This window comes from Mus pahari, chromosome 13 (assembly GCF_900095145.1).
Source record: "Mus pahari chromosome 13, PAHARI_EIJ_v1.1, whole genome shotgun sequence".
NCBI lineage: Eukaryota > Metazoa > Chordata > Mammalia > Rodentia > Muridae > Mus > Mus pahari.
The window spans coordinates 90213729-90235515 of record NC_034602.1 but is presented as its reverse complement, the minus strand read 5'-3'; the positions used below and the strand labels follow the sequence as shown (position 1 = coordinate 90235515).

At 45.7% G+C, this 21787-nt stretch overlaps 1 protein-coding gene across 1 annotated transcript in view; it reads left to right on the top strand.

The window, feature by feature from the left end:
- The window catches only part of Wdfy3 (WD repeat and FYVE domain containing 3), a 227846-nt gene that overhangs the window by 180615 nt on the left and 25444 nt on the right, over positions 1 to 21787 (top strand). Inside the window, exons 46-54 of the mRNA XM_029545025.1 lie at positions 4881 to 4934; positions 6951 to 7119; positions 10304 to 10467; positions 13376 to 13524; positions 15407 to 15527; positions 15985 to 16070; positions 17448 to 17528; positions 19370 to 19424; positions 19603 to 19722. Of these exons, the coding sequence (XP_029400885.1) occupies positions 4881 to 4934; positions 6951 to 7119; positions 10304 to 10467; positions 13376 to 13524; positions 15407 to 15527; positions 15985 to 16070; positions 17448 to 17528; positions 19370 to 19424; positions 19603 to 19722 (999 nt within the window). The remainder of the gene's footprint in view (positions 1 to 4880; positions 4935 to 6950; positions 7120 to 10303; positions 10468 to 13375; positions 13525 to 15406; positions 15528 to 15984; positions 16071 to 17447; positions 17529 to 19369; positions 19425 to 19602; positions 19723 to 21787) is intronic.

The following is a 21787-nucleotide window of genomic DNA, read 5'->3' as shown; positions in this document are numbered from 1 at the left end:
CTCGTGTCCCTTAGGTAGTGGGCTACCTGCTTAGGCGGCCTGTAACTGGAGGACTGTGTCTGTAACTAGTGACGTCGCCAAGAGCAGGTGTAGAACATGGACCCTGGATCCTCACTGCTACAGAACCCCTTTAGTTTTCCACATTTACGTGTTTAACATTGGGAAACGGGTTCTACCTCATTGCACTGTTAGAGCAGCTGAGTGTGTAGAGTCTTAGCGTTGTGTATGTCACAGAGTTAAGCACCTAGCCCCTCCTGTCTTCCTGTGTGGGAGTCCTGGCTCCATTCATCTTGTACTCCGTGGCTTCAGCCTGTTTTCTGATATCATCTGGAATGTGGCGGTAGTGTCAGCCTGGGCGTCCATCAAATGTTACCTAGGATGCGGGCCTTAGCATCTGCCTGGCTGTCCATCTACAGATAAACAGAAAGTCCGGCTCACATGATGGCGGAGCAGTCTTCAGATTGTAAGAAAGAAATGTTGTCATTTTTAACACCTGGATGTGGAGACTTGCCAAGTGAAACGGAAGATACAGAGAAGGAAATTCCAGTTTCCCTTAGTGTGGCATCAGAAGCAACCCAGCTCAGAAGCAGAGGGGGGTGGATGTCGGTCAGGAATGGGATGTGGTCAGGCTGTAGTTGGACACTGACCACTCACAGCAGAGCAGCTCGAGTTAATGGTAGTGTGTATTGTTTCACAGTTGGCGGGAGTCTCATGTGCTCCTCACAAAATGGTAAAATTTTAAAGAGTGTGTTAGCTTTATTTAATCTTTGCAAATTGTACAGCGTATGTCTAAGATCACTTTTTACCTCCTAAACATATTTGGACATAATTTGTCAACTTACAATATTTTTAAAGAAAATATGGACCTTAGACTGTGAATTAATCATCAAGATTATTGAAAATAGTTCCTTAAAGGCTATTTTCCTCAAAGCTGCCAGCTCCATTAAGAACTGCTTTATCTGGGTCTTAAAGCACTGTACCTTCAAATACGGACACCACGCAAGCATAGTGGGCCCCACGTTTTGCTGTTTTCCAGCCCCTGCTTTTTTGAGAGCAGCGCAGCGATCTTTAGTTTCTGGTTCTTCCCTTCAGTCATTCCTTAAGGGTCTAAGGACAATCATTCCTAAGGGTCTTAATGACAGCTTGATAAAATGCTTCAGTGAGCACTCAGTTACTTTAACCTCTTCCGAAAAGCTGAGCTTCCCTAGGTAAATAAAATGGGTTACAAAACATCCAAAAAGTGGTCAACCTGGGGGAAGGAAAGACAAGGGTTAAAGGAGGGAGAGAGAGCGTGCAGCAAGGAGACAGTCAGGATGCACGGACACACTAGGGAAATGTAGGATACACGTACACACTAGGAGATGTTCACAGCAGAGTCAATCAAGACTCTAAGCTATAAGATACATACGCTCCCCCAAACCTGGGACCAGCACAGGAGTCTGCTTTAAGTGAGGCATACCCTTCTGCGGTACTTTTTACCATACGTATAATTTGTGTTGCTGCAGTATTCTCTTTCTTCATTGTTAAGCACATGAGAACATTATTAAGTACATCAGTATCAGGGAAAAGAAAGCTGTGGAGGGCTCCTACCTAAACTGCTGTGTGACCAGCATTTTACCCAAGTGCAGGAGCCCCCAGCCTCTGAGCGCTAAACAAGCATGCCCAGGGAGAGCCTACCGCATGAAGCTAGGTTTCTGACAGATAGGTTACGCCTCTGTCCTATTAGAACATACAAGGTACCCCTCTGTCCTATTAGAACATACAAGGTACGCCTCTGTCCTATTAGAACATACAAGGNCCTCTGTCCTATTAGAACATACAAGGTACGCCTCTGTCCTATTAGAACATACAAGGCAGGTGAGACATGTTGACACACTTAGAGTCAGGGAGTGCACAGGAAGGGAGACAGTTGCAGAACACAGAGTTGGCGTTACATATTGCATGGATTATGTACAAGACAAAAGGTATTTGACTTGGTAACATTTTCTGACTGAAAACTTTTTACTTTAGTTTTGGTAATTTAAAATCTGATGAACCTGAAAAGTGTTGCGTATCTGCTTTTATTACGTAATGCATGCACCCAGCAGCACCCAGTGTGTCTGCAAAGCAGCCTCTTAGATGCTCGCCAGAACATTAGCAGCACCCAGTGTGTCTGCAAAGCAGCCACTTAGATGTTCGCCAGAGCAAGTTACACGCAGTTTTGTTTATACCCGTCTCATGGGAGCCCTCTCAAGGCCAGGTAGGATCGATCGCCCCTGTTCTGACATGGAAGGACCTGGAAAAGGTATGAAAGCCTTCTGGGTCAGAGCTGTTAGATAGTGGGGTGCAGCGAGAGCATAGACCAGCAGCCCCTAGTAGTCAGATCACATGACAGAGCTTCCATTCCACTGTGGTGGTGCAGGCCTGGAGTCACACTACCTGAGAGGCTCAGGAGTTCAAGGCTAAGCTGGACTGCATAGCTGCCCTTGAGCAATTCTACTCAGAGGTCAGTGGCTAGGTTTCCTCTCTGTGGCTGAGTGCCTCACAGTTAAATGCTGAGCTACCGGGCCACCAGTACTCTGCTCTCTTCATGTTATAGTCTGGGTTCTTCATTGCTTCCTATTCAGCTGTCATTCAGGAGGACTTTTTTAATTCTGAAGTTCTTGTGCTGTTAGAGAAGCAATAATTTGGGAGGATGGCTGTGACAGAAGTCAGTTTACGTGTATAAGGAACAAAATATGAATGAGTGTAATATATATACATACCTTATGTATATCTCCATATATACATATATATACATATATATATATATATATATATATATATATATATATATATGCGTGTATGTGGTGTGTGTGTGTATATAGATAGATAGATAGATAGATGAATGAATGTATATTTGTCATATATGTGTATCTCTTCATAATGAAGTTCATTATTTTATATATTAACTTAAAATAAGTTTTAAAAATATCCACTAAAAAGGACAAGAGTCAAGCTGGAGAGATGGCTCAGCAGTTAAGAGCACTGACTGCTCTTCCAGAGGTCCTGAGTTCAATTCCCAGCAACCACATGCTGGCCCATAACCATGTATAGTGAGATCTGATGCCCTCTTCTGGTGTGTCTGAAGACAGCTACAGTGTACTCATATCAATTTTAAAATACCAACATTTAAAAAAAAAAAAGGTTAAGTCATTTTTCTAGGTCCTGAAGTTATCATAGCATAGGTGAACCTCTCCTCTAAGAGGAGTAATGTGGGGTGTAGACCTGAGTGGATGGGGTGGGGGTTAAGAGGGCCACAGGAGGTGCCCCCGGCTTATAAAGTGTAGCCAGATGCTTGCCTGAAGGCTGAGAGCCAGGGCTGGCTTGGTTGGAGCAAGAGCCGATGAGTTGGTCTTGTACCTTGTTTATTGAGAGTGACCATCATTCCTAAGTGACATTTTCATTATTCCATCGCATAAGCTGAAAGGACCCAGCAATGATTTAAAAGCTAATTCTAGTTTAGATTGTTCTGTTAGAAATCAGATTAGTGTAGTAAAACATGCAGCAAAAATCAGAGTTCATCCTCTTGTATTTAGCACATACCTATCCTGTTTTGTTTTATCAATTTCAATACTGAAAAAATGTTAAGAGCACTTCTGTTTATTATTAATTTGGGTTCAGTATTTCTATAACTTTTTTGGGGGGGAGGTAAATCGTATATTCATTGAAATCACAAGTCTTAAGTAGGGTTGAGCCAAGGGCCTTCCACTGTGCCGCTGAGCTGTACACCTAACCCCCTTCCTCTCTCAGTGCTGAATTTTAAGATCTTATTACTGCTGGGTATGGCAGCTCAATCCATCCAATATTTGGGGAGCAGAGGCCAGAGGATTGTCTTGATTTGGGGGCCAGTGTAGTCAACATAGTGATTTTCCAGCCAGGGCTATATAATGAGAGTCTGTCTCAAAAACAAAAACGTTTCTCAGGAATTGAACCAGAAAGCTTTTACTTCCATGTGCTCCATTCAGTGAGTCTTGGCAAATGACTTCCATACACGTGCACTGACCCCCCTAAGACAGAGAACACCACTTCGTTTGCACCTAGACCTCTCCTGGTAGGAACCTCTCTGGTTTGAGGCACTTGCTTACTCTCTTTTAAAACTCAAGATTCATTGAAACAGCCTGAACCAAGTGTTTAAAAGTGTGTCACTACCCAGGGTCTGCTGGGCCTAGGGAAGAAAACGTGGTAAGAAGTGTCCACTCCAGGACAAGGTCACAAAGTCATCTCAGATAGGAGTCCTGGAGAGGCAGGCGCTTCAGAAGGCCCACTGGCTGGCTCCTGTACCAGTGCTCAGCAGAAGTGCCCTCTGTCAGTCAGGCGATGGCCTGCTTCCTCTGAAGTCTGCCGATACCATCCACCTTCCCATGTTGGTTCTTGCCAGCCGCTGTCTGTAAGGTGGCGACTATTCAGGAGCTCCTACAGCAGGGTGGGCATCAACCAGTCCGCCCCGTTTTCATGTGTCGAGTGGTATTGTAGATAACAGCGTAACCCCCATGAGTTGTTACAACATGGATAGCATGAGATCCGCCGCTGGCTTTTGTTTTGGTTTTTCCTTTTGAAAGCTGCTGTAAAGTCATAATGGCAGGGCTGACGTTTCATTTTGTGAGGTTTAAGTCTGTCTATTCAGAGCACTGAAACTTTTGGAGTGTTTAAATTTTACTTAAAACACTGATCTTCAGTCCTGGAAGAAATAGCCACACGTGCTCAGGGCTTGTGTAAATAGCCGGGTAGATTTTGTTAATTACTTTTGAGTTGAGTATGTCTTCTGTATTTCTTATGGTCCTCGCGGAAATTTTGGTTTTGTGATCTTTGTATGTTTTTTTTCCCCCCTTATGTGTCTGTACTTAATACCCCGTTTTCAGTCTGAGGTCCCAAGTAAACCACCCGAGCCACCCGATGATGTCATTGCTCAGAAGGTAAAACATTAATGGCCACAGAATGCAGACTACCCACAGCTTTGTTCTTAGTGCACGGTAGACGGTAGACAGACTAACTTCAAACACTCACTCACTCTCTGAGCCCCTGGGGTGGAAAACCTGGTGTGCTCCGCGCTGAGACAGCTCCCCTTCCTTGGCTGTTCCCAGGGTCTACGCTGCTCACTAACAGGCTGGGCCCTCACCTCTCATGTGCTGCCTCACGAGTAACTAACCAGTTATGGGCATGTTAGTAATGGGCAGGCCGCAACCCTCAACTTTTTAAAACATGATGTGATTATTTTAAATGCTGGGAGTGCAAGGCTATCTCTTTTAAACCACTTTCCAGTCAGAAGAAATTAATCTAAAAACAAAGTGTATGATCACTACTTGAAGTAGTGATAATTGGCGTATATTTTTCGTTGTTTTTGTTCCCCAGAAAGATCCAGGACTTTCAGTATAGATGCAGGAATGCATCAATGTACATCTGTTAATCCATTATCCTGCCCATCACTAACAATGCCATCATCTTTAAAATGTTAGCAGTTTGGGTGGGTGATACTCCGGTTACTGTCCGGCCTCCTGCTCCTTGCAGGCTACTAAATCTTCCTTTCCGTTTAATAAAGTATAAGCAATTTTAAGTTGACTATGATCATTTCACTTCATACAGAACAACCATAAAGGTACTAAGCTTGTTATTCATTTAAAGAGCACACTGCACGTCCTTGTTGGTGTGCCCATGAGATGGACTTCCCACTCCCAGGAGACTCCTGGATACTCTTTTGGTGCTCTGCAGTGTTGTGTCATGTCTCCATCTCCCCTCATGTGCAAGCCCCCTCAGTTTGCTTCTGGGTGTCAGTTCCCCAGGCCCACACCGACATAGAGAAAGAAGGCTGTTGCAACCCCGGTTGCAGATCCTCTTCCCTGGGAATCTGCCCAGGGGTTTCCTCCTGAACATTGCACTCACACAGGCACCTGTTTTCACTCTAGTTGGAAATCAGTTTTAAGAATGTGGGGGGGGGGAAAGTATTTCTAAATGACTGCATACTCTCACTTGTAACTAAGGAGAAATACAACCCTGTCTGAAGAGGAAGCCTAAGTCATGTCTCGGATTCCTCAGTTTTTAGAATCTTTGATCCAAGCCTGAGTCTAATCCTGATATTAGCAGTCTGCATTTATATTCAAAATTTTTAGGAATTTTGAGCCATAACTTTCTTCCTATATATGGTTTTAGTAAGGAAAACAAGTTTAGGTCAAGTAGAAAACTCATTTTAGAAATAAGAGCATTCTGTGAAAGAAATATTCTATTGTGTCCAGACCATTGAATCATCTTTTTATATCTCTAGATATTTATTTTTCTTCATCGGAATTAAATTATGCCTGTTCTTGCTATACCAGGCAGTACCGGACAATGATGCGGAAGGGGAGGTACCGCTCATCTTGCAGGCCAGCCAGAGAGTGCCATCTAGTGTTGAATCTGTCTTTGGTTCAGAGTCAGGGTGCAGAGGTGGCAGGTGTTGGAACTGCAGAGCCCTGCAAGACCCAGGACCACCGAGAGTGCAGACCAGTTCTACCTCTCTTCCTGCACACTCCCAGAGTAAACACTTGAGATTGTCCCAAGAGAACAGTCCTTCAGACTGGACAGGGCTGTTGCAGCCCACTGCCCCTCAGGGCCGGCGTGCTCTCCCCTGCCACCTCCACCCCAGAAGGCAGAGAAGGTAACGAGAGCACACAGGGAACTTCGCCCGTTCACAAGTGTGATTTGGTTCAACATGGTCTGTCTCTCTACGGGAAGAGCAGGCCTGCTAATATTGTTCAGTACATGCTGTTTTATAAACTACGGAGTTTTTGTTTTTTTTTTTTTTAATGAAATAACATAACCTGAAAGTCTGCGTACTTAGTGTATATTCATCAAATCTATGCAAAGCCCCTAAACAATAGGAACACAAAGGAATCCTGACAGGCTTGTATAGTTGTTGTTGGAAATAACTGAGTCGTTTTTTTCTTGTTATTTCTCAGAAACCCGCTCGGTACCGTCGAGCTGTAAGCTATGACAGTAAAGAGTACTACCTCCGCCTGGCCTCTGGAAACCCAGCCATCATTCAGGATGCCATCGTCGAGAGCTCAGAAGGCGAAGCCACCCAGCAAGAACCCGAGCATGGGGAAGACACCATTGCCAAGGTCAAAGGTCAGCCTCCACTTTGGCTTTGATTGGAAATCCTCTTGGAACTTTCCTTCCATGTGATGTCATATAAAAGTTCAAGCATTTGCAAACAGGAGGGCCAACTATAAACTTGTCTAGATACTTGACCACCACGACTTAAAGATTGATTTATGAATGAGAAAGAAAGAAAGTGTCTCTTTATTCCCCACAGAAGTATATGTCAGTCTCATAACCATTGGCTCAGTCAGTTTTGTTTTGTTTTGTATTTAGCAGAACACTCAGTGAAACCTGATTCTAAGCAACTAAATAGATAATTACAAATTTAAAACAATTATTAGATACATCATCAGTGTGTGTTGACCGGTAGTTAAGAAAGAGCAGTCTTTGAGTAACTGTAAGAAGTAGTCTCAGATTTAGCCTTCTGGACTTTAGTGTAGGGATGGACTTAGCTAGAGGCCACCTGCTTGCTGCCATTGCCCCTCCCTGCATGTGCAGGAGCTGGACCTAACATGTGGATGCTTCAGGGTGCTGTCCTGAAACATCCGCATCCGCATCAGCATCAGCCCCTGCATCAGCCTCTGCATCCGCCTCTAGCCTGGCCTGGGTCCTGCCTGGGGGCAGAGCTTTGCTTTTCTCTCCTGTACAAGGTGAGGTGGTTTCCTTCTCGCTGCCGCGTGCCTCTTTTAAGCATATAAGCTTTCTCGAAGGCTGAGATTAATATTTTGTGTGGCATGGGTCTGTGCACATGTACCCGGTCATGTGTGGGCACAGGTACACACACGCACACATTCATATGGAAGACTGTGGTCACCCATCTCCTTGTTCTGTGCCATCCATCCATCTCTCACTGGCCTGCGGCTCGCTGACTCTGCTAGGCCGAATGGCCAGCAAGTCCCGAGAATCCTCCTGTCTCAGCCACACCAGTGCCGGGATTACACCCAGCTTACACACGTCCTCCCGAGCCCTCTCTCTGACCCCAGATTCCTTCTCTTCCCCTCATTCTGCTGGCGTGGTTCTAGTACCAAATGAAGACCTAATCTGGGTTAAATATATAGATCAATCCTTTGCTTTCACTTTCTTATAGGGTCTGAATGACTGCAAACTCAAGAACGCTTTCATTTGTGAAAACTAAGCCCCTGAACTTCCAATTAAAAGTTTTTAAAATTAAAAGCAAGTAGATTAAAAATCAGTATTAAAATTGTCAGTAAATTAAAGCTGTGCTTCAGGGCTAAGAGATAGCTAACTGGAGAGATGGCTGACTGGAGAGATGGCTGACTGGAGAGATGGCTGACTGGAGAGATGGCTGACTGGAGAGATGGCTGACTGGAGAGATGNACTGGAGAGATGGCTGACTGGAGAGATGGCTGACTGGAGAGATGGCTGACTGGAGAGATGGCTGACTGGAGAGATGGCTGACTGGAGAGATGACTGACTGGAGAGATGGTTGACTGGTTAGGGGCTTTGCTGCTCTTCTCAAGGTTTGATCCCAGAACCCACACAGTGGCTCACAAACATCTGTAACCCCACTTGTAGGGGATCCGGTGCTCTCTTCTGTCCCCGTGGGCATCGGGCACACATGATGTACGGACAGGCATGCAGACAGAACACGTAAGAGTGATTTAAAAAGAAAGAAAACTAAGCTTCACACATCCGGTGGAGTAAATAGAAAGCGTTCCATCTACTAGTCCTGTCCTCGCTCCCGTTAAAACCCACGTGTTCTCTCGCACGACCACCTCGGCTGAACACTTCAGAACCGACCTGACACACTCTTAGAATCAGTCATTCCTGGTGAGCAGAGGCTAAAGCCCTCGGCCTCTGTTCACACTGCACCAGCGAGGCTCTCGGTAGGGTCTAGAGCTATGGTTCCCACAAATAAGCCAAGGTTGGCCCACAGTTACTCAGGTGACCTGGGTTGGGGTTGCTGACATTTAAATTCTCAAGCTTGATTTTTTTTTCTCTAATCTCTACTGTTAGCCCAAATCACAAATATCAATTAGGGGTTGAGGCTCCTGACTCTGAGAGAGATGCAGCCAGCTGCCATTCCTCTGCAGCTGTTCTTTGTCTCTCCCCATTACTTATCCTCTGTCATGTCTTCTCCAAGCAAGCCAGAGCCTCTGGTCACTCGGGCTCAATGGATAGGATTTTCAGCAGGGTTGCGTTCCAAGTGCTGGCATAGTGTTGGTAGCAAGCACAACGTCGTTTTTGACAGTGCATCTAAGGAACTGAAGGCACTGAGTGTGTGTTTTATCGTGCATTTTTTAAGAATGTCTAATATTTTAGGATCTTGCTGGTTTTTATTTATCAAATGATGGACAGTAAAGTGTTTCTGCAAATTAATGATCTGGGCCATTATAAAGAGTTCTATTCCTGTTCCCCACGACCCGATGTTTGACCGATTTCATTCATGCATGAAAAATCATATTGCTACTTTGGGGCTTGGCAGGGCCTCCACGAGCCCTTTGCATGAGTGCACATGCCATGTGCTGTCGTGTGTGTGCGTGTGTGCGTGTGTGCGTGTGTGTGTGTGTGTGTGTGTGTGTGTGAGAGAGAGAGAGACAGAGACAGAGACAGAGAGACAGAGAGAGAGAGACAGAGACAGAGAGAGACAGAGACAGAGAGAGGGACTCCTCACTTAACACCCCCTCCCAGACCCTGCTCACCTATAAACCACACGTCCTTGCCACTAACCGCTCAGTGTTCTACTGCCGTCGTCTGAGTTGCCTGAGCAGTCATTCCCGCAGTTAGCTTCCCAACAAACCTGAGGGAGACAGAGCCCTTGTCCCAGTTTTATAATGGAGAGAACCAGGATTCACAAGAGGCAAATAGTGTCTCAGGATCCTGGGGTGTTTGATCCCCAAGCCTGCCTTGCTGACCCCAAACGCTGCTCCCAACCCTGCTCTCTGGAGTCTCTGACTGGAGAAGTAAGCTTGCTTCATGGCCGCCACAAAGCAGATAGGACGGGGCTGGGTCTAAATGTTCCCTTCAAGGGAGCATCTCTAAAGTGTTCCCTTCAGAGGTGTTACCTCCTGGTGACCTAGTTCTTCCCACTGGGCACCACTCTAAAAATTCCACCCACTCCCCACCCCCACCCCCAGCACCAGACCAAGTCCAAAGCTTTAGCATATGGGCCTTTAGAGGCCACCCACACCTTAGCCAACTCTGAAACTAAACTGTCCCCACACGGCCTCCCCTGGTCTCTGTATTCTAGGCCTCGTGAAGCCTCCCCTGAAGCGCTCTCGGTCCGCACCTGATGGAGGAGATGAGGAGACCCAGGAGCAGCTCCAAGACCAGATTGCTGAGAGCGGCTCCATAGAGGAGGAGGAGAAAACAGACAACGCCACCTTGCTGCGCCTGCTGGAGGAGGGAGAGAAGGTATGGCCTCCGAGAACGGAGTGTGCTTAGCATCCCAAGACAGGGTGGAGGAGGGAGGGGAGGATGAAGTGTGCTTTGCCTCCTAAGACAAGGCTCAAGAGAGGCGCATAAGCAAGAGTTTTGTCCTGTTTGTACTCAACAGTGCAAAGTTTCATCAGAAATGGGGTTCATAACTCACACTTAATTCACTCTCCTGTGTCTGTTGTTAGACCACACCTCTATTTAGGGCCCTAGTCAGGTCCCTGGGGACAGGCCATCTAGCTGTCTGAGCCAGGTGCTCTTTCCCTCTACATCTCCATAAACTCCAGCTGGTCGGGGCTCTCACCTCCAGCTCGTATCTAACCCTGTTCTCACTCACTGCCCATCTCACCCCTGCCCACCTCGAAGCCTGAGCACCTGCATTGCACACACCTTGGTTTTAGCTCTGACCGTTGCACCTGCATTGCACACACCTTGGTTTTAGCTCTGACCGTTGTCATACAGTTTCTTCTGACAACCCCCTCCCCCACCATGTCCCAGTACTGGTGAAACCTCTGGTGATTGCTGCATCCATTAGTCTTGAAGTCCGTGGCCCCATTAGGGCTGTCTCCCTGGCCTGCTCAGCCTTGCTCAGACGCCCTCCCTCGGTGCTGGTGGCCTGCTCAGTGGGCATCCTGGAAGGTTCGCCTGTTGCGACTGTTTTTCCGAGTCCCCTTTCCTCTCGAGGCTGTGCTTGCAGTCAGGCGCTGATTGTTGTTCGTGTCCCCGTCTTACACAACCCAGTCCTACAGTAGCCACACAGACCTTGGCGTGGTAGTTAGCTACAGGTGGGAAGGTAGGTAAGTTGGTCACTGTGTCACGAATTTGAATATCACCCATCTCAAAAGGCTGTCCTTACTTTTTTGCCTGTGGTATTAGCCCCTGAGATCTATCCTACCTCAAGAAGTTGTAATAAGAAGCCAGTATATAATTAAAACAATGCTGTTTGGAGATGTACAGTGAATAACTTTGAATGAAATTATAAGAAAGAAAAAAATAAAAGAACATGTAACTATGAAAGTTCATCCATCCAGAAGATAGCTTGAGAGGGAGGCTGTGTGGCCCCGGGATGTTCAGCATCACCAGATGACAGTGTTCTCACACTGTGTTTATAGCATCTGAACACTCAGAAGGCCTATGTGCCTATGATGTCAGTCTATCTGACCTGCCTCCCTTCCCCCTCCCCCCACTTACATAGCAGCAGTTATTTTAAAGTAAGTCAAGAAGCTGAGGGCAGAGCATGATGGTAGCACAAGTGTCCGACATGCATGCTGCCTTGGCTTTCATCCCCAGCACCATAGGGAAAAAATTAAACCTATCTGTGCCTTGGGATACATTCCTTGCACACAGGAAGCCCTGGGTTCAAATCCCAGCCCCGATTAAATGCAGCCACTCAGTGCGAGGCTGCCATCCGTGCATTCCAAAGGGACAGCAGAAAGGTCATTCTGGGCTACCCAGAGATCGGAGGCCAGCCTGGCACACAGGAAACCATGCTTCAGAAAGTGAAAATAAGTTGTAATGTGTGGACCTCCCTATAAACAGCCTGCTCTTTTATTGAAATGATTCAGATGTACAGTGAAATTGACTTTATACCTAGATATTTGAGAAAATGCGCCGGGCATGGTGGCGCACGCCTTTAATCCCAGCACTTGGGAGGCAGAGGCAGGCGGATTTCTAAGTTCGAGGCCACCCTGGTCTACAAAGTGAGTTCCAGGACAGCCAGGGCTATACAGAGAAACCCTGTCTCAAAAAACAAAAAAAAAAAAAAAAAAAAAGAGAAAATGTATTCATGCCTTTATCTTTAAATTTTATTTCTGAGTAGTTGTATACATCTTTAGGATACAATGTGGTGTTCCTATCTATGCATAAAAATATTGAGCCTCACTGATAGTTTATAAAAGGTAGTCACTGAAACCCACCGCCCACTCCACATGAAACTTCACACCCTTTGGGAAATGGTCTTCCCTTTCTACACTTGTCCCCCCAGGCTCTGGTAGCCAGCTTGATATTTTCTGTTCCCTTCTCAAACTTCCACTCTCACAAGCACATTCTCTTCCGTGGTCACTTGCGTTTGAAATGCTGAGGGAACTAGATTCAAGTGACATCACTTGATACCTGTTTGACTCTGATTAGTCGCTGATTTTTTCCCCCTTTGACTTGTGTTGAAATGAGTCGAACAAGAGGAATGTTTACTAAGAATTACCCTTTTGAAAAGAAAACAGTACTCACATTGAGAGATTTAGTAACCTGCCCTGTGAGGAAACTGAGTGTCTGCTCAGCTGGGCTCGCACAGGAGTCAGGGGTGCTGGGTGGGGAGTGAAGGACACATTCCACCCTGTGGCTCCTGGGAGGATCACACTGAGAGGACAGTGACCTCTGGAAGAGACGACAGCCAACAAGTCTAATGTGCTTGCTCCATGTCTTATCTCAGTTAAGCCTACGACAAGCCCATAGCGTATGCTAGAGACGAAGCAGATGTTCCAAACACTGAGGCCCCCAACCATCTACAGAGGCTGTAGCCACAGAGCTTCGAACTTCCCCGGGGCTCCCATTCTTGCAGAACATGTACAGGGTGTCATCTTGCCTATTCTAGTCTTTCTATATGCATGCTTCAAACCTCTGCTCTACCAGACTCTGCCCTCCATGAGAACAGGAGCCTCAGCTAACTCATTCCTCACTTGACAGACTCTAGCACAGATGTGCTGTCGGAGCTGGGGTCCTGGGGAGGGTGCAGGCCGCAGTGCATGATGGGAGTGAATGCTCGCCATCATTACTAAAACCTCTACAGGCAGAACATGAACCTGGGTTTAACATGCTTAGCCTCAGGCCTCCTGTAACAGTAACAAAAGGGAGAAGGTACAGGAAGGGTTATTTGTGACTTTCTTCCCAGATCCAGCACATGTACCGCTGTGCACGAGTCCAGGGCCTGGACACCAGTGAGGGGCTGCTTCTCTTTGGTAAAGAGCATTTCTATGTGATCGATGGATTCACCATGACTGCGACCAGGGAAATAAGGGACATTGAAACCTTACCTCCAAAGTAAGTAAATTCTCGAGGGGACAGCAAATGTATTTGCATTGTTCCTTAATCCCAAACCCTTGTCCTAAGACATGCCACCTACCAGGCTCTGCGTGCCTCACCCCGGGCAGTGCTATCGTTTCCACTAAAGAGAAAGTGCTTGTTCTTCAAATGAAAATTGTATTTTATGTCTTTGCATCATTAGCATTATATACCAAATTACAGTCATCGTTAACCTACTGTTTAGTTTTTCTCTTGCTGTGATAAACAGCATACCCAGAAAGCAACTTAGGGAGGAGAAGATTAACTTGCTTTCTGATTCCCCCGTCAAAAGTCTGGGCAGGAATTAGGGTAGCACCTCCTATTGGCTCCTCACTCAGCTGGTTTTCTTATACAGCCTACAACCTGCCTAGGGGATGGCACTGCCCACAGTGAGCTGGCCCCTCTGACACAATCACTAATCATGAAAATAACCCGCAGATATGCCCAAGGACTGATTTTATGGACATTTTCACAATTGACTCTAGGTGTGGCAAGTTAATAAAACAGCTAACCAGCATACCTATATACTTAAATGTTCATTCTGAATTTGCAAGATCACTTTTGAAATCATTGCTACAGAGGGTAGAGAGATAGCTAGAGGGTAAATTATTCTCTACCCAATCATGAGAGCCTGAGTTCAGACCCCATTACCCACCCCACCTCACCTCACCGAGCTCCCCACCCCCCCCCCAAAAAAAAACAAACAAACAAACAAAAAAGCAAAAAAAAAAAAAAGGAAAGAAAGAAATTTAAAGTGGTTTTTGTTATTTATCAAACCCACCCCCCCCCCAAAAAAAAACAACCCCACAAGCCTGATGTCTTAAGGTTTTACTGCTGTGAAGAGACTCCATGACATAAGCAACTCTTACAAAGGCAAACTTTTAATTGGAGCTGGCTCACAGTTTCAGAGGTTCAGTCCATTATCATCATGGCAGGAAGCATGGCTGCATCCAGGCAGACATGATACTAGAAAAGGAGCTGAGAGTTCTACATCTTGAACCAAGGCAAGCAGGAGGAAGACTGTCTTGTCCAGGCACTAGGAGAAGTCTCAAAGGCCATACCTCCTAATCGTGCCACTCCTTGGGCCAAACATATTCAAAGCACCACACATGGCCACACAGATACCTGTTATTCCAGGGTTGTGGAATGAGGTAGGGGAATTGCTAGGGCTAATGGCTACTCGCCATGTTCCAGGCTCAGTGAGAGACCCTGTCGTAAAGGAACAAGGCAGAGAGGGACAGAACAGGACACTTCGGCTCCAGCACACACATGTGCATACCCAGACACAGCTATACACACCAGACATGTGCACAGAGCTCTAGGAAGACATTCAGGAGCAACACTCTTAATGAAAGAACAGCTGTTGTCCTTGAGTATTAGAAGCATGGTAACCATGGTGACCGAAGGCCACATGACGACTTCCAGGAGATCTTCTTCCATATAGAAAAACTTTTTAATCATGTTTTGTGATTCTTGAAAAATAAAACTGTGTTTTATTAATATAAAGTTAGATCCACATCAAAATATTGTAGGTCATTTCCTTCTATTCTGATTTAGAAGGAAATAAAATGTTTTTACGGATCCCTAAGCATGTTCTTGGCCTAGACCCTGTGCCAACTGAGAGAGAGAAAGGCTGGTCCTAACAAGAAAAGGTTTTGATGGTCATCTTCAGAAGGGTTCCCTATTCCCCAGGAACTGATAGATTATTATCACAATTTTAACTGAAAACTCTGATATATTGTCTGCCACCGAGTCTTCTATTGAGAATGGCATCTCCTTTGTTGACCACTGCTGCGGTTTTGTGTGTTTCCTTTCCCCGCTCGCTCGCCGCTCGCTCGCTCGCTCGCTCGGCTCCTCACAGCATGCACGAACCGATTATCCCCCGAGGTGCCAGGCAAGGCCCCAGCCAACTCAAGAGGACCTGCAGCATCTTTGCGTATGAAGACATCAAGGAGGTGCATAAAAGGAGATACCTCCTCCAGGTAGGTACATTGAGCACCTGACCCCTCTGTTCCAAAGATACCATTTTTAAATGCACCAGTGTTGTAAGAACTGCAGCTCATTGCTGCCTCCGATCCCAGGACACACAGCGCCTTAGAGTGCTTTTGTGTTTTCCGACTCACAGTCTGAGCTCTGCGCCCCCCTCTCGTGTGCACCCCTCACTCTCCAATTCAAGTGCACATTTGTGGCTTATAAAAATTTACATCCTCGTCACTTCAGGAACATAGTTTTTAATTACTATTTATCATTCCATTTTTAAAGATTTCTTTAATTTTGAGCAGAATAAGAAAAAAAAATTTGACTGTGTGCCTTAATATAAAGGTAATTCATGAGTCTGAGTATTCTCCAGTCAGGAAATTCAAGACTGTAGATATCCACAGTGAAAAAGTTAGCATGTGTCCTCCAATCTGTTTCATCGTTTGTCTTTAACCATTTCAGCCTATCGCTGTTGAAGTTTTCTCTGGAGATGGACGGAATTACCTCTTGGCTTTTCAAAAGGGAATTCGGAATAAAGTCTACCAAAGGTCTTGTTCACAGGGAATTCCTTACATGATGCTTTGGGAGGAGATGAGGGGCGGGGAGGAGGACCATTGCAGCCTGAGCTAGCCTAAGGTAGTTGCTTAAATCCCAGACCAGTGAGGCGAGGTCTTTGCAGAAGTATTTCTTTTATTTCCCAGCCTCTAACTAGCTTTCAGAATGATGCCAGCTCTGTGATTAAATAGCATTTCTCCCTCCTGGTAACTTAGGAAAGATAATAAAGACCCATCTTAAAGCAATAAATTATTTTGAGTGAGAACTACCCAAGGCCATTTCATCACAAAGTCTAAGAGAATAAAAATGTCATCTTACAAAGGTAGACAAATAGTTCCAGGACAGCCAGGGCTACACAGAGAAACCCTGTCTTGAAAAATCAAGAGAGAGAGAGAGAGAGAGAGAGAGAGAGAGAGAGAGAGAGAGAGAAAGAAGAAGAAGAAGAATGAGAATGAATGAGAATATGAATAGTGCTTTGGTGGGCCCAAGAGATGGCTCAGTGATAAAGGGCCTTGGTACCAAAGTCCAGTGACAGCGTAATCTCCAGGACCTACAGAGTCTAGGAGAGAAGTATATGAGAGCAAGGATTCCCTCTAGGCTAGGCTCCACACACGTGTGTATGTACACACACACAATAACAAGAAATGAAAATTTAAAAGTAACATTTCAGGTTCAAAATGTTGCACCTTTCTCTCAGCCTTGCTGTGGGGCTCCAGAACTGAGTTCCCATAGAAACAGTATCCACTTGAGAGTCTCCCGTGCCCTAGAGGGAAAGTCGAATGCCTTCAGTTGAAAACACAGCACAGCCACTTAGAAGGACTGCTCAGTTCTAAGCATGCTTTATCTCTCAGGGGTGAAGACATCTAATGGAGGGCATCCTCCTGGTGTTTGTGTTCACATGTCAGTCAGAAGAGCCAGAGGCCTCGGAACAGGAGGGATGCTGGAGCTCTTGGCAACCCTTCTCCTAACAGTTCTGTGTCTGTTACATCCAGGAGGAATAGCTAATACACACAGTGAGTGCTGTGTGTCACTGCAGTGCAATGCCACCTGTCCCCTTTTATATGGTGGCACCTGCCAGATGGTCCTTGGGGACCTGCAGCTAGTACTAAGTCCTAGAAACACTTCCTTGTAGCCTGTATGTACATCCATGACAAGCCTTGCCTTGTAAATTAGGCAGAGCAACAGACTAACAACAGTAAAATAGATGGAATCAGCTGTATCAATATATGGTCAGCATCCTGGTCATGTACCCCCTTGCTGCCATTTCCTGGCTAACGAGAAGCTCAGCTGTGACAGAGGTTTAAGAATTGTCCTTCTCTGGGCTGCATTAGGTCCCTGCTGAGACATCATGTGTAATTTAATTTTTTTAGGTTCCTGGCAGTTGTACCCTCTCTCACGGACAGCTCAGAGTCTGTGTCTGGGCAGAGACCAAACACCAGCGTGGAACAAGGGTAGGTACTGTGGTGCTCGCTCAAAATGATTGCACTGTGAAATTAAGATGACTTATAGCTAGAGAGAATTAGGGTTTTCTTTCATCAGTTGCTATAGAAAACAATAGAAACAGCATCCACTTGAAATAGAAGCTTTTATTCTGTAGTGCTCTACAGAAAACCTCTTTGGAAACTTAGCCTTTACTCTTTCCCCTGTTTGCCGTGTGTATAAAGCATTCTCTCTCTTTTATTTTTTTATTTTTATTGTTGGTGCCACCTTTTCCAGGTTCTCTTACAGCACTAAAATGCAATTCCTCTTTATTCGTTACTCTCCATAGTGAAATGAGCTGTAGAAGTTCTAAGGCTCTCGATATCACAAAACCAAACCGATAAACAAGAATTTCACTGTCCATAATCTACCTTTATTAGATTGAGTTGTTTGTCTGAATAGATACCAACTTTGAGCATTAATTGTTTAAATTTTAGCTTGTATAAAATGGTTTCTTGCTGTATAGTTGTATATCTCATTAGGAGTACACTTACGCTATATTTGTCAGAATGGTTTCTGATATAACACCTGCCCTGTTTGTCAGTGACTTGCCCCTGTCGCGTGCTCGCTTTTCCTTAGTTCTTGTCCTCAGGTTACAGGGGCGCGCTCTGTCATGGGGTCTTAGTTACCCTCGGCTGTTGCAACTTGCCCATCTAGTCTTTAAGTTTAAACCCTCGCTCAGCTGCAGGCCCAGCAGCCTCGTAGCTGCCTCTGTTCTTCAGCAGTCCCCCTGGGCCACAGCCATGTCAAGGGTCCGTACACTCCCTGCTGTTTGCAGTCACACTGTGATGGGTCACCTGGAAAGAAGCTGGGTTGTGAGACTAGAAACTAACTTATAACTCACACACACAGAAGATGGAAAAACTTAATAGAGATTCTGCCTTTCATAAATGAATGGTTTTCTAATCTGTGCACATGAAAAATATATTAAGTTGATAAAATGTTGCCTTTAAATTTTTCTTTAAGCAATAGCAAAAAAAAATAAATAAATTAAACATGTGTACTCATTAACCTCAGAAACAGCTCTGTAAAGTTCCAGACATTTTCATCGTTAGTATAGATATGGGAGAGAAAAAGTTTCCCTTCTCTGTCTTACAGCCGTGAGGAAGGTTCTCACTAGTTTCCAGAGACAGTTCTGCATGTGCACATGCTTGGAGAATGGCACCTGTGGCACTGAGCCCGGTGTGTGCCACTGAGGTGCCTTCAGATGATGGACCAGTGACTGACTTTCAGTACTCAGTAATGATAACCTTGAATAGCATTTTATAATGCTCTGACAAAGTACACACTCCGAAATGTAGCACATACATTTTTAAATGAACTGAGCAGTGTGCTACCCTGCCATAAAATCTCATAGTCAGTCTCTTATTCAAGGTCCGTTTCAGGAGCTGTGTACCTACTATGTGGAGATGACTGCATATTTCTGTTCTTTTACTAAGTTTCTTTGGGTCTGTTTGCATGGGAATGATAGTAAGAATTTGAAAGTCAGATTAGATCAGGTTCGTCCAGCTCTCGTCCTCATGGCGAACGGTGATATACACACCCTGCGGCATCCCAGGGCACCTCTGCTGAATCAGGAATAGTGAGGCAGAATACTGCCTCCCTTGGTGTAGGTGACGCCTTCTGGATTTCCTTTTGGTCCAGATAGTTCCTGTTCCAAAGTGCTCATCACAGTCCTCCAAAGTGATTTCCTGGCCCACGTTAGCAGACATCCTGTGGGCTGAGGAGAACCTCAGACAGTGGGTGGGACGCCTCTGTTGTAAAGCTACTCCGTTCTGCCCCCCTGACCCACACTTGATTTCCTTCTGTGTAGGTCTGGGTTATTGAGTACTCTGGTTGGAGAGAAGTCTGTGACTCAGAGATGGGAGGTGAGCGCGGTGCATGTCATGTCATGGTCCACAAAAGAAAACAGCTCTCTTTTTTGGATGGAGGGGGCGGGGTTGGTGTATCAAAATTTTTTCTTCTTATGTCCCTTTTAGCATATTAAATGTTTTACACGTGAAATAATTTACTGCTCTCAGTTGGGTCTTTATTATCTTTCCTAAGAGAGGTGAAATCAGCAATTTCCAGTATTTGATGCACTTGAACACACTGGCGGGCAGATCCTACAACGACCTCATGCAGTACCCCGTCTTCCCATGGATCCTCTCGGACTACGACTCTGAGGTAAGCCTCAGGTCATGTAGCCAAGAGTAATTCATTCATGAGAAATGTCAATCCTCACGTACTCGTGTTATAGGTTAGTGTCCCTAGTAGTCACAAGGACTTTATGACGATGGCAGAGGACACTTAGCTTGGACATGTGGGTACATAGTATGTAACTTACAACGGTATTAGGTTAGACCCTTGAGTCCATCTAACTCACAATGTCTATTCAGTTTCCTTTAGCCTAGTCAGTTTGCATCCATTGGTAAGTACCAAAAGGGAAAGAAAATGTGAAATGACCCTTTCCTGAAAACGTCCCTGCTTCGTAAAAGGAATGTGCTCTCCTTTCTGAGAAGATGGGGTCTTTCTCATGACTTGGGGATCCAGATGACCAGCATAGAGCATGCGTGTTCTCACCCGATGTTCTGCCTTCAGTCTGTCTGCGACTGGTTCTGATGATGTGAGAACCATTCGATTAGAGAAGACCGGCCTCTGTAAAAAGAAAAAAAAAGAAAGAAAGAAAAAGGTTTAACCATGCTCAGAGTTCAGAAATTCCTCTGACTTTGTCTTTCACCAGAACCAGAGCTGATTGAATGATCAGAAATGTCATTTGTCATATTCTGGAGAAAGCTTGTCCTCAGAAAAGTACTAGTTTGGGAAAAGATTCAGCCACCGACCATATGTGTGCAGGTGTGAGTGACTGCGTCTTACAGGGCGGTCGGGGTAAAGCCTCATGAGATGAAAATGTCTAAGTTCATCCGAATCGGAAAATTTTAAAGTGTTAGGGAAGTGCAAAACAGTGAACTTTTGTGGGGAGGGTATAGAGTCCCCCACTTCCTGATATAATCACAATCCCAGCTCTGTGGCACCATTGTAAGAGACGCCACTGCTACCTCCTGTCCATGCTGCTGTTTCTGTGGCCAAGGCATGCCTCCCTCTAAATAAATACCCTGGCTTCCTCCTCCATCAGCCTGGCCAACATCACTTGGGCCTCTGCGCCTCTCACTAGATCACTGCCCCAGGCTTCCTTCTGGTCCCTGCTCTCTTCTCTTCTCACCACAGATCTAATAGTCACATCTGTTTCACTCAGGGAGATTCCCGAGTCCCGCTCCCCCTCAGGAGCTTTCCTCACGTGGTCCCGCCTCCCTGGAACTGTCCCAGCTTTCAGTTTCTCACCACCTGCCACGTTCACCAATCTTGAATTTAGGAGTCGTGTAATCCACACACAGGCCCACCCCTGGTGGTGCGCGCTCTGATCTTCCCCTCCCTCCCTGCCTGAGCTGGGAGCGGGGGTCTCTGGGTTTTCACTTGCCACCTGCACAGCACAGTCATGCTTTCTGACGCTGCTTGTTAGTGAGGTTCTAAGCTGAAGCCCAGCCACTGCTCACAGCTCCCTTGGATCCCCACTCCCACAGCAGTGACTGGCACATCCATTTTTGTGGTTGCCAAGTTTAATAGGAATGAGGTACTGCTCCTGCAGGCTCTGCACAGACGAATGCAGCCGTGTGCTCATTAGTGCGGGTCAGTATCTTATGCCCAAGACCCTGGGTGTTTGCAAAATTGTTTATACCTTTGATGTCCTATAAGAGGACATATATTAAGCATTTTACAGACATGCATTTCAAATTTCTACCTTTAAAGACCCTAAGGGAATAAATTCTAGTTTTCTTTTGAATATGTGAATTAGGTCAGCTAGTGATGTGCTTTTAAAATAATCCCTGTCAGGCTGGGAAAAGTTCACTGTGCTTGGAAGTCACTTGATAGGGCTATGAGCTGGTTGCCGAGTGTCTCGAGCCATCTCACCTGATCGCCGAGTGTCTCTATCTCCCCTGTAAATCACCTAAGAGAGGAAAAGGACTCAGGAATGAAGTTAGAGGGAACTAGGAGGGGATGGAAGGAGGCATAGAAAGACTTGGTCCTCCAGTTACAGGAGAGATGGAGATAGTGCTGAATGGGAGCCTTTGTGTCGAAGGTGTCCTGAAGGTATCCTGCCACATCCTCTCTCAGCTCTAGAAGCACCGAATGTCCCCTCCTTCCTATGATCCTAGGAGTCCCCCTGTGAAATGCATAATTCCCAAAACCCTTG